General features: G+C 40.4%; 1 protein-coding gene across 7 annotated transcripts in view; it reads left to right on the forward strand.

Annotated features, from left to right (window-relative positions):
* Positions 1-18473, forward strand: part of CDK12 (cyclin dependent kinase 12) — a 74901-nt gene extending 56428 nt beyond the window's left edge. For 4 of the 7 annotated variants that reach the window (XM_002748521.7, XM_017973123.5, XM_017973122.5 and 1 more), the window contains 6 exons: positions 1065-1142; positions 2517-2633; positions 4796-4927; positions 8612-8823; positions 9805-10257; positions 14514-18473. In XM_002748521.7, the coding sequence (XP_002748567.1) occupies positions 1065-1142; positions 2517-2633; positions 4796-4927; positions 8612-8823; positions 9805-10257; positions 14514-15226 (1705 nt within the window). In that variant the 3' untranslated portion in view covers positions 15227-18473. The remainder of the gene's footprint in view (positions 1-1064; positions 1143-2516; positions 2634-4795; positions 4928-8611; positions 8824-9804; positions 10258-14513) is intronic. The other 3 variants (XM_002748522.7, XM_078374329.1, XM_078374327.1) reach the window with 1 other exon arrangement.
* The last annotated feature ends 1813 nt before the right edge of the window (positions 18474-20286 follow it).

Genomic DNA, 20286 nt, shown 5'->3' on the forward strand with positions numbered 1-20286 from the left:
CCTTTTTAATCTTCTTTAATCTAGAACAATTCCTTAGCCTTTATCTTCCCTGACATATTTTTGAAGAAGACAAACCAGTTACCATAAATACTCCATATGCGATATTATGTTCTTATCAGGATATTTATTGTATTTGTACTTAAATAGACTCTGTTTGCCTCATATTGATGATGTTAGTTTTGGTTAAAGTATTCTCTTCCCACTAGTTACTACTAATTCTTTTGTAATTAATAACTAATTTGTGGGGAAATACTTCATCACCATGTAAACATGTCCAATTAGTGATGGACTTTCACTCTTATTGCCCAGGCTGAGTGCAATGGCACCATCTCAGCTCACTGCAACCCCTGCCTCCCACATTCAAGCATTGCTCTTGCCTCAGCTTCCTAAGTAGCTGGGATTACAGGCACCCACCACCACCTCCAGCTAATTTTTGTTTTTTCAGTAGAGACGAGGTTTCACCATGATGGCCAAGCTGTTCTTGAACTCCTGACATCAGGTGATCTACCTGCCTTGGCCTCTCAAAGTGCTGGTATTACAGGCATGAGCCACCACATCCACTGGCAAAGCTGTTTTAACATAACCTGTTTAAAAGTCCAACTGGGCTGGCTGGATATGGTGGCTCACGCCTGTAATCTCAACACTTTGGGAGACCGAGGTGGGAGCATCACTTGAGCTCAGGAGTTCGAGACCACCCTGGGCAAGATGGTAAGATCTCATCTCTAAAAAATAAAAATAGCCAGGCGCGGTGGCTCACGCCTATAATCCTAGCACTTTGGGAGGCCAAGGCTGGGGGATTACCTGAGGTCAGGAGGACTCTTGACTCCCTTTCTGTGCTCAAAGAGTGTCCTTAATAGGTGGCAAAAGTTTGATATGCTGGCAAATTTAAATCCTTATACTGTCTGTTTCACTGCAATAAATATTTTCTCTTAGGAAACTCAGACACTGAAATTTGGGGCTAGTTATATTGGTTGCAACTCAATACGTTAATAGTATAAAAAGATTTTTGAGGCTCTTTATATAGGCTCTAAGAATTTCTGACCTCTCAATTTTACCTTTTCTAGATGCATTCTTGGGGAACTATTCACAAAGAAGCCTATTTTTCAAGCCAATCTGGAACTGGCTCAGCTAGAACTGATCAGGTACAGTTGTGCATGTATTCATGAGTGTCCAGGTGTGATAGGTAATCTCATCCTTCAGTTTCTATCACTTTCTAGTCATTCTGATTGAGTTTATGTTTCTTATGTCCAAATAAGTTTCTTTTTATTCAGTCAGGTTTACCACATATTTTGTCATGGGCTATACATAAAAAGAAGTTGTATTTCACCTTATTTTTAGGTCTTACCTTGCATAATTTTTATTAGCTCTTCATATAAAAGCATGCCATTTCAGGATGGCTCTTCCATTCATAGCTCAGATTAGATTAAATTTATTCAGAAAACATTTATTGAGCCTTTTATACAACATTACTTTTTTGTTTTGTTTTGTTTTGTTTTTAATTTTTACAACAGATTACTTTTAACATTTAACTTTGGGATTCTGAGATAAATAGGTTCCTGCCTTCAAAGAATTTAGAGTTTAGTAAGGCATATAGCATGTAAATAGTTATAAAATGCAACCTATAATAGAAAATTTGGGGAAGGCTCAGGATTGGGCTGGAATTTGGGTGGGTTCCCCCCCCCCCAATGAAATTAAAGGGAAGAATATAGCAGTCTAATATAGACTTTTTTTCCTTTTCTTTTTTTTGGACACAGGGTCTTACTCTGTCACCTAGACTGGAGTGCAGTGGCATGATCATAGCCCACTGCAGCCTCAAACTCCTGCACGCAATCGATCCTCCCATCTTACCCTTCTGAATAGCTGGTACTATAGGTATTTGCCACCATACCCAGCTATTTTTTTGTTCATTTGTTTTGTAGAGACAGGGTCTCATGATGTTGCCTGGGCTCAAACTCCTCGGCTTGAACTCCTGGCCTCAAACAATCCTCCTGCCTTGACCTCCCAAAGTGCTGGGATTACATGCATGAGCCACCACATTAGCCTAATGTAGACATTTTTTAAAGGTGATACGTAACTCATTTTTTATTATTTGGTAAACTGTCAATTATCTATCAAAATGTTCAGGCTATACTCTCTTCTCATCTCACAGTTTACCCTATAGGGATACTATAGGACCAACTTAGCCCTTTGTAATTAGCGTTAATCAAACAGAACAAAACTGGTAATGAAAACCTGTATGGGAGGATTAAAACATTTCACAATCCAAATAATGTAGATCATTTAGGATTATTATCCCAGTATTTCTTCTTCGCTCTGTTATAACCAGCTCTTTCTGTTGTTCTATTCCTTTCTGTCCTTAAAGCAGTGATGTTATACTTTCCTTTATGCATGCCCTCTAATGTAATAAGGAAGGTTCCCCAGACCTCAGGAGGTAATAAATTCTGCTTCTAAAACCTCCAGAATTCATGATGCTGACTCACTCACTCCGTTGTTCTTGCTTTTTGCTTTGTTTTCAGCCGACTCTGTGGTAGCCCTTGTCCAGCTGTGTGGCCTGATGTTATCAAACTGCCCTACTTCAACACCATGAAACCGAAGAAGCAATATAGAAGGCGTCTACGAGAAGAATTTTCTTTGTGAGTTTGGCAAAAATGTACATCTCATTTCTGTGTCTGGCTGGTGTTGGGGCTTGACTTTTTCCTGGTCTGTGGAGTTAATGTTGTCCCAATTTATTATGGCAGCACAGTGTAGAAAAACATGTTGGTTTTGAATAGTATATGAGTTGTATCATAGCCCTTTTGTAATTTTCTCTTCTAGACAATAGAAAACCATTTTATTTTTAATAATATATAAATTTTCTCATAGTCGTCTTGGTATTCCCATGAGAAAAATAGAATGGAACTGTTGGCTTCATGTTTTTTTTTTTTTGTTTGTTTTGTTTTTAATTGAGACAGGGTCTTGCTCTGTTGTCCAGGCTGGACTGCAGTGGTATGCTTAGGGCTCACTGCAACCTTGACCTGCTGGGCTCAAGCAGTCCTCCCACTTTAGGCTTCTGAATAGCTAGGACCACTGGCATGCATCTCCACACCTGGCTTTTTTTTTTCCCAGTAGAAATAGGATCTCCTTATGTTGCCCAGGATGGTCTTGAGCTCCTGGGCTCAAGTGATCTTCTGCCTCAGCCTCCCAAAGTGCTGGGCTTAAACTTTGGGAGAGAGAGGCAGGAAGATCACTGGTCATGCTACCATGTCTAGCCATGTGGCGATGTTTTGGTTTTGTTTTTCTTTTTACTTTCTTTCTCTCTCTCTCTTTTTTTTTAAAAAACTTTAATAGATGGATTGAACTGGCCATATTTTTGTGTGTGTGTCACCCAGGCTGGAGTGCAGTGATGCAATCTTGGTTCTCTATAACCTCTGTCTCCCAGGTTCAAGCGATTCTCCTGCCTCAGCCTCCCCAGTAGCTGGAATTACAGGCACCTGTCACCATGCCCAGTTAATTTTTATATTTTTAGTAGAGATGGCATTTTACCATGTTGGCAAGGCTCGTCTTGAATTCCTGACCTCAAGTGATCTGCCTGCCTTGGCCTCCCAGAGAGCTGGGATTATAGGTGTGGACTACCACACCTCTTCTTTTTTTTGAGATGGAGTTTTGTTCTTGTTGCCCAAGCCAGAGTACAACAGTGTGATCTTGGCTCACTGCAATCTCCGCCTCCCAGTTTAAGTGATTCTCCTGCCTCAGTCTGCTGAGTAACTGAGATTACAGATGCATGCCACCACACCTGGCTAATTTTTTGTATTTTTGTTAGAAACAGGGTTTCACTGTGTTAGTCAGGCTGGTCTCAAACTCCTGACCTCAGATGATCCATCTGCCTCTACCTTGGCCTCCCAAAGTGCTGGGATTACAGGCGTGAGCCACTGTACCTGGCCCAGCATTTCTTAAATCCTGTGTGGGAGCAAATCTGCTTGTTTGCGTTAGCCAACTTCCAACTTCCTTTCCTTGGTTTTATATGGAAATTCAAAGTTGTTGTTTTTTTTTTTGAGACAGTGTCTCACTCTGTCACCAAGCTGGACTGTAGTGGTGTGTTCTCGGCTCATTGCAACCTCCATCTCCTTTTTTTTTTTTTTTTTTTTTTAAAACTTTAATAGATGGATTGAACTGGCCATATTTTTGTGTGTGTGTCACCCAGGCTGGAGTGCAGTGATGCAATCTTGGTTCACTATAACCTCTGTCTCCAAGGTTCAAGCAATTTTCAGCCTTCTGAGCAGCTAGGATTACAGGCATGTGTCACCACCCCTGGCTGATTTTTTGTATTTTTAGTTGAGTTGGGTTTCACTGTGTTGGCCAGGCTGGTACAGAACTCCTGGCCTCAAATGATCCACTCACCTCAGCCTGCCAAAGTGCTAGGTGGAACTATAGGCATAAGCCACCATGCCCATCTTTTTTTTTTTTTTTAAAGAGATGGGGGTCTTGCTCTGTTGCCCAGGCTGGAATGCAGTTGTGCAGTCAGGGCTCAGTGCAACCTCGAATTCCTATGCTCGAGTGATCTTCCAATATCAGCCTCCCAAGTAGCTGAGACTACAAGGTACACACCATTATACCCAGATAATTTAAAAAAAAAAATGTAGAGATGAGGTATCAATATGTTGCCCAGGCTGCTCTCAAACTTCTGGCTTCAAGCAGTCCTCCTACCTTGGCCTCCCAAAGTGGTGGAATTACAGGTGTGAGACCCCTTGAACAAAGTTACAGATTTGAGAACTGTACGGTTATTGTGAACTTGCCCTTTTTGTGTTCTTTTCCATAGCATTCCTTCTGCAGCACTTGATTTATTGGACCACATGCTGACACTAGATCCTAGTAAGCGGTGCACAGCTGAACAGACCCTACAGAGTGACTTCCTTAAAGATGTTGAGCTCAGCAAAATGGCTCCTCCAGAGTAAGTGCTAGTAGCCATATTATGACCCTAAACTTTCCTCTGGGCCTTAGAAGATGAGAAACTCATAAAAGAACCACAAATGCCCAATAAGTCCCAAATGAAGAGGTGTCCTTGTATTATGGTTGAGGTTTATTTTATTGTTTTTTTCTTTGTTGTTGTTTTTTCTTTATATAAGTAATAGATTTAGCTATCATACTTGTTCTAATTTGACTCAAACTATCTTCTTTTGTCCCTGGATCTCCATCCCAGAATATTGTTCCTTAGGGCCTCTTTGAAAGTGTTCCTTTTAGATTTTTGTGGGTTGTTTTTTTTTTGAGACAGAGTTTCACTCTTTTTGCCTAGGCTGGAGTACGATGGCGTAATCTCAGCTCACCACAACCTCTGCCTCCTGGTTTCAAGCCATTCTCCTGCTTCAGCCTCCCAAGTAGCTGGGATTACAGGCACCTGCCACCACGCCCAGCTAAGTTTTGTATTTTTAGTAGAGATGGGGTTTCACCATGTTGGTCAGGCTGATCTCAAACTTCTGACTTCGTGATCCGCCTGCCTCAGCCTCCCAAAGTGTTAGGATTACAGGCGTGAGCCACTGCACCTGGCCTTTTGTGGGTTTTGGTTTTTTTTTTTGGAGATGGAGTCTCACTTTGTTGCCAGGATGGAGTGCAGTGGCACAATCTTGGCTCACTGCAACCTCTGCAGGGTTCAAGTGATTCTCCTGCCTCAGCCTCCCAACTAGCTGGGACTATAGGCACCCACCACCATGCCCAGCTAATTTTTATATTTTTAGTAGAGGCAAAGTTTTACCATGCTGGCCTGGTTGGTCTCAAACTCCTGACCTCAGGTGATTCACCTGCCTTGGTCTCCCAAAGTGCTGGGATTACAGGTGTGAGCCATCATGCTCAGTGTTTTTTGTTGTTGCTGTTGTTTTGAGATTGAGTCTTGCTCTGTCTCTTCTGCCTCCTGGGTTTAAGCAATTCTCCTGCCTCAGCCTTCCAAGTAGCTAGGATTACAGGTGCCCATCGCCATTCTCAGCTAATTTTTTTGTATTTTTAGTAGAGATGGGGTTTTACCATGTTGGTTAGGCTGGTCTTGAACTTCTGCCCACCTCAGCCTCTCAAAGTGCTCGGATTACAGGTGTGAGCCACCGTGCCTGGCCTTTTTTTTTTTTTTTTTTTTTCCTAATTGTAGAAATGGGGTCTCACTATGTTGCCCAGGCTATTTCAAACCCCTGGGCTCAAATAATCCTTCTGCCTCAGCCTTCCAACGTCATGGGATTACAGGCTGGAGACACTGTGCCTGGCCTCCTTTTTGCTCTTAATCATTCCTTCCTGTGGAATCATGCATGTCATACTGTGATGACCATGTATATCACACTTACAGAGACAGTTTCAGTTTTAGATGGTTTGCATCACTGCCAGGTTATTAAATTTTTTTTTTTTTTTTTTAAATTCTGAGACAGGATCTCTCACTCTGTCACCCAGGCTGGAGTGCAGTGGTGCGATCTCAGCTCACTGCAACTTCTACCTCCCAGGTTCAAGTGATTCTCATGCCTCAGCCACCTGAGTAGCTGGATTACAGCCGCCCACCACCACACCTGGCTAATTTTTGTATTTTTAGTAGAGGCGAGGTTTCACCATGTTGGCCAGGCTTTTCTCAAACTCCTGACCTCAGGTGATTAGCCTGCCTTGGCCTCCCAAATGCTGGGATTACAGGTAGGAACCACTATGCCTGGCTAGGTTATTGAATTTTGATGTAAGAAATAATGATCTTTTGGCCAGGTGCAGTGGCTCCCGCCTGTAATACCAGCACTTTTGGAGGCTGAGGCAGGTGAATCACCTGAGGTCAGGAGTTCAAGACCAGCCTGGTCAACATGGTGAAACCCTGTCTCTACTAAAAATTCAAAAAATTAAATGGGTGTGGTGGTGCGCACTTGTAATCCTGGCTATTCAGGAGGCTGAGGAAGGAGAATCGCTTGAACTCAGAAGGTGGAGGTTGCAGAAGGCTGAGATTGTGCCAGTGTACTCCTGCCTGGGCGATAGAGTGAGACTCCATCTCAAAGTAAATAAATAAATAAATGAATAAAAGAAATATGATCTTTCAATGTGTCTTTCTTTCATTAGAATCTTATGAATGCCCCTGTATCGTATTGGAGCTTCAGAGGTTCACATCCCACATTCTAGCACATAAAAAGTCTTTTATCTGGCCTGGCATGGTGGCTTATGTCTGTAATCCCAGCACTTTGGGAGGCTGAGGCAGGCGGATCACCTGAGATCATGAGTTCGAGACCAGCTTGGCCAACATGGTGAAACCCCGTCTCTACTAAAAATACAAAAACTAGCCGGGAGTGGTGGCACCTATCTGTAGTCCCAACTACTTGGGGAGACTGAGGCATGATAATCGCTTGAACCCAGGAGGCGGAGGTTGCAGTGAACCAAGAAGGCACCACCGCACTCCAGCCTGAGTGACAGAGCAAGACCCCGTCTCTAAAAGAAAAAAAAATAGGCTTTTATCTTTGAATTTATCACTGACAGTATTAGAGCTTTAATGTCAAATTTTGGGGGGTATTTTCTTACCTTAAGAAAGACTGCCTGTCTTAAAAACAGGTAGGATTTTAGTTCATGAGTAAATAGTAACTGTAAATCTGATTGCTCCAAAGAAATGTCTAAATTCATTTATATTTTATTTAATTTTGAGACGGAGTCTTGCTCTGTTGCTCAGGCTGGAGTGCAGTGGCAACATCTCAACTCACTGCAATCTCCACCACCCTGGTTCAAGCAATCCTCCTACCTCAGCCTCCCTATATCTGGGATTACAGGCACACACAACAATGCCTGGCTAACTTTTGTATTTTCAGTAGAGATGGGGTTTCACCGCGTTCGCCAGGCTTGTCTCGAACTCCTGACCTCATGATCTGCCCACCTTTGCCTCCCAAAGTGCTGGGATTACAGGTGTGAGCCACTGCGCTAGGCCAAATTTATTTATTTCAGTGGAATTTTGATACACTGAATATGACTTGAAATATATTTGAGAACTCCTATTATAGACAGATTTTTATAGTAAGATTTAACCTACTTGGTCTGTTTGTATGGGAAAGTCTGGAAAAATATAGTAAGTTATATGTAGTGCTGACCTCCACAGATGAGCAAGTTGATATCCAGTCATCAAAATTCGGTGGGCAGAAAGGGGAAGGAACTCGTCTTTGGTCCTCACAAACCAAATTGCACATAAGTTGATTTTGCACAGAGATGTTTAGATCATGATATATGGTTCCAGGATTTAAATCACTGCCTTTCCAGATCTTCTGTGGACATTAACAAGCCAGCTATCTCTGTCCTCCTCTTTATTCTCTACTGAAACTTGACCAATACAGTTCTGTATTCTTGTTTTGCCAAGGAAAGATAGTATTTATATGGGAATTTATGTAGCTGATCTGTACCTAGTATTAGCAAGATTCTCCTTTCTCACTGTGTAAATGTCTTGGACTTTTGTACTTTTATTTCCTCAGAGTACCATCTGCCATGATTTCTTTTACACTGTTGTTACCTGCTTACTAACTTTTCTGGTTATTTTTGTTTTTCTTATTCTTGACATTTCACACAGTCTTTGTCTTCCTATTTTAATTCTTTGCTCCTCCATTCATTCACTGTTACATTTCCATACATGTTTCCCCTTTGCTTTGTCTTTTTCCAGCCTCCCCCACTGGCAGGATTGCCACGAGTTGTGGAGTAAGAAACGGCGACGTCAGCGACAAAGCGGTGTTGTTGTGGAAGAGCCACCTCCATCCAAAACTTCTCGAAAAGAAACTACCTCAGGGACAAGTGCCGAGCCTGTGAAGAATAGCAGCCCAGCACCACCTCAGCCTGCTCCTAGCAAGGTGGAGCCTGGGGCTGGGGATGCAATAGGTAGGTTAGTGCTGGAATGGGGCCTTTGCGCTATTACTAAGCATATTTGGCAGGTCTGGAAGGTCAAGTGCAGGAAGTCTGTGTGTCTGTTTTTTAGTTTTTGTCCAGTTAACTATTAGGAAAGAGCTTAATGTCCTCATTATGGGGAAAAAGAGATAAGCCGAGTTTTGTACATATGTTCCAGAAATTCTACAATAGATCATTTTCCTTTCCTGAAATATGTATGGAACACTGTATCTCAATTAAATTTGTGGTATAAATCAGTGAATTAGGTAAGCCAAATTTAATTTAAGGTTAGTATACTCATGACTTTCTAACACACATAATTTGGAGTCTTGCTTATGTTAGATTTGATAAAAAGTTCATAGAATCTAATAATTTTAAATTACAGTTGCTAAATGTTGTTAGTTTTATAGACTGTTACTTTGATCTAAATATATCTAAAACTATTTCATATTAAACTATTATAACAAAGTAGTTCTCCTGTGTTACGACCAGTTTTTCAGAACAAAAGATTCTCTTTTTCTGGTTCACTCTCCCTTACCTCTTCACTTAGAGCAATAATTCTCAACACTGGCTGTACGTAAGAACCATCCAGGAAGCTTTAAATATAGATATGCCCATACAATTGCCATATCTCTAGGGATGGGTCCTGAGATATCTGAATAGGAGAGATTATAAAATCTCTCCTAGTAATTCTGATGTACAGTAAGAGTTAAAAATCAGTAACCTTGAAGAATACAGGTAAAATGAAGTCACTTTTATGCACAATGCAGAGATGTTTTGGTTATTGCCTGTATTTTTAAAGTGAAAGCATAAAGAATAACAAACTGTATCATGACATTTTGAGGTATGAAAAATGAGACATTTAAAATGAAACTTCATTTTTTGGATATTTTAAGTTGCTATTGCCAGTTGAAGAAGGCAAAGGGCCCTTGGCCTGTCTCATCCTCTTATATTGGCTTCACTATCTTTCCACAGGCCTTGGTGACATCACACAACAGCTGAATCAAAGTGAATTGGCAGTGTTATTAAACCTGCTGCAGAGCCAGACCGACCTGAGCATCCCCCAAATGGCACAGCTGCTTAACATCCATTCCAATCCAGAGATGCAGCAGCAGCTGGAAGCCCTGAACCAATCCATCAGTGCCCTGACGGAAGCTACTTCCCAGCAGCAGGACTCAGAGCCCATGGCCCCAGAGGAGTCTTTGAAGGAGGCACCCTCTGTCCCAGTGGTCCTGCCTTCAGCAGAACAGACGACCCCTGAAGCTTCAAGCACACCAGCTGACATGCAGAATATTTTGGCAGTTCTCTTGAGTCAGCTGGTGAAAACCCAAGAGCCAGCAGGCAGCCTGGAGGAAAACAACAGTGACAAGAACAGTGGGCCACAGGGGCCCCGAAGAACTCCCACAATGCCACAGGAGGAGGCAGCAGGTAAACAGACCGGTCATGAATCTCATTGAGCTCAGGTGCTGTTGATCCTCTTAAAAATTTCTTAATTTTTTTTTTTTTCCCACATCAGTGGCCTTGGTTTCAGTTATTCTGTAACCTAGTCTACAGGAGAACATAGCACCAAGTGATGTATTTCTTGCTTGGCTTCTTTTAAGTTTAAAAGCTTCCCAAAGCACTTTTCCTATACTGATTGTTTTTCTACTTCCCAGGAGATAGGTAAGTAAAGTCCCTGTGTTCTAACCAAGGAAACCACAACTATAGCTAGTGATGCATCTTGAACCACTGTGTGTGGTGGCAAACTAGTCCTAGCACTTGGAAATCTGACTTCCAAACAATCCATTATCAGCCTGTACTTCTTGACTTCTAGTGGAGTGGATGCTGAATACCAGTCTTTCCTGGAAGATACAATCAAGAAAACCCTAATAAAATATTGTTAATTTCCTGATGAATAATTTGGGAATATTTCTAAGTAGATAATTAACACTATACATTTCTTTTCCTGAAAATCATAATGTATAAGAACAATTCATTTAAATCTGTTTCTGATAGAAGCAATTGAATGGACCCCAGATCAGGAAGTGAGTATATTATAAAGGAAAAAAAATAAAAGGAAAATGGGGATAAGTTATGCTTTAGTCTCACATGACCATACCATGCAATTTATTAGAGGGAAAAGCAATTTAAAGTCTTTAATTCTGATTCACAGTCTATTTGCAAAATCTCTAAAAATGTTTTTAACTCCTTGGAAATTCTCACTGTCCATGAAGACCCCATGAATTGGGGAATAAGAAGAGGCTCGAGGGCTGAAGAGGTATACTAATCTTCAACTTTTAGGGTCCTACATTCTAATTTCTTATGAAATGGTGCAGAAAGTATATGCCTTAAGGCCTGGCCTATGACCAGAAGTTGTTGGATTTACTTTTCAGAGGAAAGTGTAAAAATGCCATAACTAACTATTGCAGTCACCCCCCTGGATTATTCAGCTGGTGCCTCTACAGTGGCTCATTTGTTTCTCTCCTGCTGTCTCTATTTGGCCATTTCACTGTTAATTAGCACTTCCACCAGAGGGCAGACTTTATAAGCTAGAGAAGGTGATAGCCTATCAATTTGGCTCCTGTTTTGCTATTCTGAACTTATTGGGAAGGGTGATAGTTGAAATCTAATGAGTAAAATGAAGTGTGTATGTGGGTTTTTGTTTTTTTGAGACGAAGTCTCACTCTTGGCCAGGCTGGAGAGCATGGAGTGCAATGGTGTGATCTTGACTCACTGCAACCTCTGCCTCCTACATCCAATCGATTCTCCTGCCTCAGCCTCCTTAGTAGCTGGGATTACAGGTGCGCACCTCCACCCCCAGCTAATTTTGTATTTTTAATAAAGACGGGGTTTCACCATGTTAGCCATTCTTGTCTGGAACTCCTGACCTCAGGTGATCCATCCACCTTGGCCTCCCAAAATGCTGGGATTACAGGCATGAGCCACCACGCCCAGTCTGAAATTTTAAATTTATTTTTACATTTCAATAATACATCCTTATTGTTGTCAATCCTAAAAGTCTATACTTTTTTTTGTTTGTTTGTTTTGTTTTGTTTTTTTGAGACAGAGTCTTGCTCTGTCGCCCAGGCTGGAGTGCAATGGCACGATCTCGACTCACTGCAGCCTCTGCCTCCTGGGTTCAAGCAATTCTGCCTCAGTCTCCAAAGTAGCTGGGATTGTAGGCATTCACCACCACACTTGGCTAATTTTTGTATTCTTAGTAGAGACAGGGTTTCGCCATGTTGACCAGGCTAGTTTTGAACTCCTGACCTCAGGTGATCCACTTGCCTTGGCCGCCCAAACTGCCGGGATTACAGACATGAGCCACCACGCCTGGCCAAAAGTCCTGTACTTTTAAGGAGTGACAGCATTGATACTTTAAATCATAATATGATTTATAATTCATATTTTAATTCATTTAAGAAGTTTTATTAGCCTTACTTTAATAGCTTTTTTTTTTTTTTTTGTGAGATGGAGTCTCACTCCGTCACCCAAGCTGGAATGCAATGGCATGATCTTGGTTCACTATAACCTCTACCTCTCAGGTTCAAGTGATTCTCCTGCCTCAGCCTCCCAAGTAGCTGGGATTACAGGTGTGTGCCATCACCTGATTTTTAAATATTTTTAGTAGAGACAGAGTTTCACCATGTTGGCCAGGCTGGTCTCTGCCCACCTCATTCTCCCAAAGTGCTGGGATTACAGGCATGAGCCACCATGCCCAGCCTTTGCTACTTTGGAATCAAAGTTTTATTTTATACGTGTGAAGGAATTTGAGCTCAAGAGTTAGTTCTTTTGAAACATAATTAGGCTATTTACATAAAAGGCAAAGTTTGAATAAAAAAAAATGGCATAGCTGGAAGAATGTAAGTTTAGATTATCTCACTTTTACAGTTATACATTTTTAAGTTATTTGACCTCGGTATTAAAAAAACTTGTGTTACATTTTATGTGTAAAAATAACTGGTACTATGATGTCCTTATATAGAGAGTGTTGAAAGCAAAAGGCTCTGAAATCTATCACTACTTCTAGTCCAGTTAGCCCTCCTTTTTCAGCATGTTTACTCCCCATGTTCAGAATTTTCCATGGTTAATTTTTTGTCCTTAAATTCATTTTTCCCTGCCACCCTGTCAACCAGGCAATCAGTCAACAAAAAACTTGGGTGGGTACTATACATAGGGTCATCAATTCATTCCTGATCTGTCCCAGTTTTAAAGCTGAATGTTGACAACCTGGAAAACCCTCTCAGTCCCAGACAAACTGGGACTGTTGGTCACCCTACTTGGATGATACTTGTAGCACCTGACCTCATCTTTTATGCTGTACAACCTTACAATTTTGTAGTGTTTTCAGAGTGCTTTCATCTGCATGCTAAGGGAATACAAACTTATTTACTGATTGTCTTTGCGAAATATAATTAAGATTAATATGCTATAAAAATATCTAATTATAACTAAAAACTGTTTTTGGCTTGTTTTGAGTAATGACTTTATATCACAGCTTAAATAATGGAAGAATGACATATATGTAAGTGTGTGTGTGTGTGTGTGTGTGTGTGTGTGTATATATAGATATATTTTTTTTTTTTTAAATAAGCTTTCATAGGGAAAAGAAAATTGGTCATTTGGAAGATATCCCAAAACATTAAATTTTTTTCTTCAGCAGGATGACTCTCAATTTTCTAAAGGCATTGTTCTAATCATACTTCTGTCTCCGTGGTTTTGTATGTCCTCAGACTCATACCATTTTATATCTCTCCTCTCCTGACTTGGCAGGAGTCCGTTATCAGACAATGTTTAGTATGCTTAAGCACATTTAGGCAGCAGTGGAAGAAAGTAAGTCTGGGGAAGTGGTTCAAGAAAGACAAAAGAGTATAGTGTGAATTCAATACCTTTTTAATTACTCAGTTCTGGTCACTATCTCCAAGATAAACAGATGTTTATCAACAGTTCATTCTGCGTGACACTGCTATGGTGATTTTTTTTTTTTTCATAGCATGGGAAAAATGCAGGAGGTAGGAAAACAAAATAGAAAGTTATGATGGAAATTAATCTTTAAAATTACTGTAACATAGGAAGCTGAATGACAATGTTGTAATTCAAAATCCTTTTAGAATATCATTTTAGGGAGAGGTGACTAAAGTTTGGAGAAGCAAGTATATTTCTATACATGACAGTAATGAAAAGTTTTTACTTTATCTCCCCTGTATATTAAGTTTTATTTCAGGTTAATCTGTGTCATGAAACATTCTGTAAAATGTGCTAGCAAGTCCACACAAGGTCTCTGTTATACACCAAGATTATGTCCTAGAAATGTGACCACAGCATGTATATTGTTGCCTCTCATCTTCCTTCCTTCTGCTTTGTTTTAATGTTTCCATCTAAAAGCAAAAAGGGGCAGGGAGGCTGCCAACAGCCTGCATATTAGAACAGTTCTTTAAAGGAACAAAATGGAGGAAATTTCTCAGACAAAATCAGGATAATCATTTGAAACCTCTGATATTTTTACACTAGCTGTTAGATCTAGAAAGCAACTGTTTTACTTTTAGTCACTTGATTTATTTATAATTGCAATTTCCTGATCCCAAGATTTTATTTTTTATATATCTGGTTACTTATATTTGTTTATGTTGCGCAGTGTGTGTGTTTGTGTTTATAATCACATGTGCTTTTTAAGATGGTGTTTAAAAGAAGTAACCCTTCCACAGCATGTCCTCCTCACATTCTTCCACCAGAGAAGAGGCCCCCTGAGCCCCCCGGACCTCCACCGCCGCCACCTCCACCCCCTCTGGTTGAAGGCGATCTTTCCAGCGCCCCCCAGGAGCTGAACCCAGCCGTGACAGCCGCCTTGCTGCAACTTTTATCCCAGCCTGAAGCAGAGCCTCCTGGCCACCTGCCACATGAGCACCAGGCCTTGAGACCAATGGAATTCTCCACCCAACCCCATCCAAACAGGACTTATGGAAACACTGATGGGCCTGAAACAGGGTTCAGTGCCATTGACACTGATGAACGAAACTCTGGTCCAGCCTTGACAGAATCCTTGGTCCAGACCCTGGTGAAGAACAGGACCTTCTCAGGCTCTGTGAGCCACCTTGGGGAGTCCAGCAGTTACCAGGGCACAGGGTCAGTGCAGTTTCCAGGGGACCAGGACCTCCGTTTTGCCAGGGTCCCGTTAGCATTACACCCGGTGGTCGGGCAACCATTCCTGAAGGCTGAGGGAAGCAGCAATTCTGTGGTACATGCAGAGACCAAATTGCAAAACTATGGGGAGCTGGGGCCAGGAACCACTGGGGCCAGCAGCTCAGGAGCAGGCCTTCACTGGGGGGCCCCAACTCAGTCTTCTGCTTATGGAAAACTCTATCGGGGGCCTACAAGAGTCCCACCAAGAGGGGGAAGAGGGAGAGGAGTTCCTTACTAACCCAGAGACTTCAGTGTCCTGAAAGATTCCTTCCCTTTCCATCCTTCCATCCAGTTGTCTGAATCTTTAATGAAATCATTTGCCAGAGCGAGGTAATCATCTGTATTTGGCTACTGCAAAGCTGTCCGTTGTATTCCTTGCTCACTTGCTACTAGCAGGCGACTTACGAAATAATGATGTTGGCACCAGTCCCCCTGGATGGGCTATAGCCAGAACATTTACTTCAACTCTACCTTAGTAGATACAAGTAGAGAATATGGAGAGGATGATTACATTGAAAAGTAAATGTTTTATTAGTTCATTGCCTGCACTTACTGATCAGAAGAGAGAAAGAACAGTTTCAGCTTTGAGATGGCTCAGGAGAGGCTCTTTGGTTTTTAAAGTTTGGGGTTGGGGGTTCTGTGTGGTTTCTTTCTTTTGAATTTTAATTTAGGTGTTTTGTTTTGTTTTTTTTTTTCCTTTAAAGAGAATAGTGTTCACAAAATTTGAGCTGCTATTAGGCTTTTGCTATAAGGGAAACAGTGGCCTGGCTGATTTAAATAAATGTTTCCTTCCTCTCCACCATCTCACATTTTGCTTTTAAGTGAACACTTTTTGCCCATTGAGCATCTTGAACATACTTTTTTTCCAAATAAATTACTCATCCTTAAAGTTTACTCCACTTTTACAAAAGATAGGCCCTTCTCCCTGCACATAAAGCAGGTTATAGAAAGTGGCATTCTTGGGCAAGTAGGTAGACTTTACCCAATCTCTTTCCCTTTCTGCCCACGTGTGCACGTGTTCTCCCTCTCCCTCCCCCGCTTACTCTCTCTGCCTCTCCCTCTTTCTCTCTCTCTCTTTCTTTCTCTTTTTCTCTTTTGCTCACGCACTCTTGCTCTCTCTCTCTCTCTTTGAGGCATTTGTTTGGAAAAAATTAATAGTTGAGATGCCCAAGAACCTGGGATAATTCTTTATTTTTTTTTTGAAATAAAGGAAAGGAAATTCAAACTCCTACATTGTTCTCTGTAACTCTTCAATTCTAAAATGTTTTGTTTTTTAAAACATGTTCTGGTGGGGAAGTTGATTTGTAAATGTGGACAGCTTGGACATTGCTGCTGAGCTGTGGTTAGAGATGATGCCTCCATACCTAGAGGGCTAATAACAGCATTTAGCATATTGTTTACACATATATTTTTATGTCAAAAAAAAAAAACCTTTCAAATGGAGCATTGTGATATTGTCAAAGAGAAAAACAAATCCTGAAGATACGTGGAAATGTAACCTAGTTTAGGGTGGGTATTTTTCTGAAGATATATCAATACCTGACCTTTTTTTAAAAAAACTTTTAAAACGGCCTACTCTGAGGAAGAACAGTATTGACATATTGATGTCCCAGCATGTGTATCCTGCCAGTTCTTTTAGGGATTTTCCTCCAAAGATATTTGGATTTGGTTTTGGTAAAAGGGGTTAAATTGTGCTTCCTGGCAAGAACTTTGCCTTATCATAAACAGGAAATGAAAAAGGGAAAGGCTGTCAGGGTGGGATTTGGGAGGCTTCTCATTCTGGCTTCTATTTCTGTGTGAGTACCAGCATATAGAGTGTTTTAAAAACAGATACATGTCATATAATTTATCTGCACAGACTTAGACCTTTAGGAAACAGGATAGCCCCTTTTTACAAAGAAAAGGCAAACATGCTTCAGCATCTTGGAGGATAGATTTCAAAACTCAAGTTTCATGTTTCAATGCCAAGTTCTTATTTTTAAAAATAAAATCAACTTATAAGAGAAAGGTGCATTACTTAAAAAACAAAAAACAGAACTTTAAAGAAATGAAAGAAGAACCCTCTTCAGATACTTGAAGACTGTTAATGAAATAGGTAGATAACGGTGTGTGTATTTCTTTATTATTCTCCGTTTTTTAAATCTGGCCTTGCCTCCAGGGCCAAACGCTGATTAGAAAGAGAACCTTCTAGCCATTTTGGCATTGATGGCTTTTTATACCAATGTGTTCAGTTAGATTTACTAGGCTTACTGACATGCTGTTGGTAAATTGCATTAAAGTTCATCTGAACCTCCTGTCTGTTGACTTCTTAGTCCTCAGACATGGGCCTTTGTATTTTAGAATATTTGAATTTGAATATTTGGGCCCCACTCCCTGTTTTTTATTAAAGAACTTGAGCCTGGGATACTATCAGAAGTATCTATTCAGTGAAAAAAAGTTGGTTTCCCATCAAATATGAATAAAATTCTCTATATATTTTCATTGTATTTTGGTTATCAGCAGTCATCAATAATGTTTTTTCCTCCCCTCCACCTCTTATTTTTAATTATGCCAAATATTCTAAATAATATACTTAAGCCTCCATTCCCTCATCCCTACTAGGGAAGGGGGTGAGTGTATGTGTGAGTATATGTGTATGTATGATCTCATCTCACCCCGCCCCCATTTTGGGAGTCTTAACTTTTAAAATGAAAAAAAAGTTTGGTAATTTTGACTATTTCTAAAAGCAGAGGAAAAAAACTTATTTAAATATCCTGAAATCTGTATGGAGGAAGAAAAGGTATTTGTTAATTTTTCAGTTATGTTATCTATAAACATGATGGAAGTAAAGGTTTGGCAGAATTTCAGCTTTACTATTTGAAAATTACAAACCCAATTAATTCCATTCAAAAGTGGTTTTGTTTTTGTTTTGATTATTGTACAATGAGAGATATTAAGTCTATTAAATACATTATTTTGAACAGATGAGAAATCTGATTCTGTTCATGAGTGGGAGGCAAAACTGGTTTGACCATGATCATTTTTGTGGTTTTGAAAACAAGTATACTTGACCCAGTTTCCTTAGTTTTTTTCTTCAGCTGTCCATAGGAACAATAAGTATTTGAAAGCAACATCAAATCTATATGTTTAAAGCAGGGCAGTTAGCACAAATTTGCAAGTAGAACTTCTGTTAATTTATGCCATAGACATCACCCAACCACTTGTATGTGTGTGTGTGTGTATATATAATATGCATATATAGTTACCGTGCTAAAATGGTTACCAGCAGGTTTTGAGAGAGAATGCTGCATCAGAAAAGTGTCAGTTGCCACCTCATTCTCCCTGATTTAGGTTCCTGACACTGTATTCCTTTCTCTCTCATTTTTGACCCCCATTGGGTGTATCTTGTCTATGTACAGATATTTTGTAATATATTAAATTTTTTTCTTTCAGTTTATAAAAATGGAAAGTGGAGATTGGAAAATTAAATATTTCCTGTTACGATACCACTTTTGCTCCATTGCATTTACTTCTTAATCTGTACCCTCTGAGCATATCTAATTTTGTATAAAGGACATTTTTCCTCCATTTTATCTTAAGGGTTCTTTGTCTAGAATCATTATAGACTCATATACTGCCCCTCCCCACAGAAAGTTATTAGGATTTGAAGAGGTGCCTCAAAACACTAGACTAGGAACTAGAGAATAAAAAAATCACTGGGAAAAAACATATAAAATGTGATTTTTTTTAAATAGAAAAGTTCTACAAATAATGGTACCAAACCATCAAAAGAGTTGAGCTTCATGTACCCTGACTCCTCCTGACAGGAGAGGTAAGTGGGTTTGAGCTCAACTGTCATCAAGGGAAGTTGGTAAGAGGCTGTTTAGACCCAAAGGATAGTCTTAAACCAGACTCTTCACCACTCCACCCCACCCTACCCCCGTTCCCACATTGTTACAGTGCAGTCAGAATGGGGATTAGTGTACCTACCTCTGTTGAGATTTCCTGATGCGTTGCCAATCCAGAAAGTGAATCAAAAAGTTGCTTAAAAGTTAAAATCCCTATTGTTCCCCAAATCTTTTCCATCTCCACCTAAAGACAGAATAGCTTCTCCTTCCATTTTATGGCTTAGAACACAGGATAAATTTGCCCTTGTATGTGCTGCAATCGTGCTAGTTAGGACAAATAGGTAGAGAGCAGATAAAGTCCACTAGGAGAAAGAAAGAGGGGAGATAGGTATCTGGAAGTTGTAAAGGGGGTAAGCAAATTGTTTAAGAAGGATAAGGGGTACACCAGAGCAAGGGAAATGAGGAGGAAGTTGAATTCAAAAACTGGTGCTGATGAGAGTTGCTAACCTGCTTAGGAATCCTCAAAAGCTTAAGTGTGTTCCCTTGCCTGTGGGCTGTCACATCTTAGGTGAATGGAGAGCTCAAGATTGTTCCAATTTCTGGAATTAGGTGTTCCTGGTTGGCCTCCAGAGAAACAGTTAATTTTAGGTCTTTTTATATTGCAGGTTCATGATTGGGGTGTAAACTTCGGTCTACTAGAAAATACTATTTTCACTTCATAGTAGTGAAAATTGAAGCAGTGTCTTTTTAATTCTGGGCTTAAAGACTGAGGACCTTACTAACCTAGATTTTTCTCTGTCATACCAAAGGCCATTTCTAACCAGAAACCATACTGTTTAGTACCTAAATTTATTAGGCACTGTCCTTTCCTAGACAGGCATCCTTAACTTTATGGTTTTGGTTAATGCCTCAAAAAAGTAAACAGTTAATCAGTTAATGCTCTTGGTGTTAATACTGGGATTTCTGTTGTCATTAAAGATTACCTCATAGCTTGATTGTTTTTTAACTATTGAGTGACTTTTCATATCCTAATCATTCAGAGGGCTAAGTGGAATGGGAATGGGGAGTTCCTCAAGGGAGGAAGCACTCAACCATTCCAAGGGAGAGGTGGAACTGCTGAGTCTTCTGGTTGTCCTGAGAGGCAAGGTGAGCATTCCTGGACACTTGGGTTAATTTTACAGTCCAGGTGTGACAGTTCTCGTCTGTAGGAACACCTCCAGTGTTCCTAACCTTGGGAATACTCTCAAGTAGGAGATTACTGCAAGTCAGAGTTGAGAGACTTTGGGGGGAGTACAACATGTGAAGGAATAACTGGTGGTACTCCTCACTGTACGCACTGTCTCTCCATCTCCTATTCACCCACTTCTTTTCCTATTTCTCTTTCTCCCTACTCACCATTCAACAGGAATAATGTAGGCCTACCATCGGTATTGATTGCTTAACCCTACCAGGTATTTAGAGTTACTGCTGT

This window comes from Callithrix jacchus, chromosome 5 (genome assembly GCF_049354715.1).
Source record: "Callithrix jacchus isolate 240 chromosome 5, calJac240_pri, whole genome shotgun sequence".
In the NCBI taxonomy this organism is placed as follows: domain Eukaryota; kingdom Metazoa; phylum Chordata; class Mammalia; order Primates; family Cebidae; genus Callithrix; species Callithrix jacchus.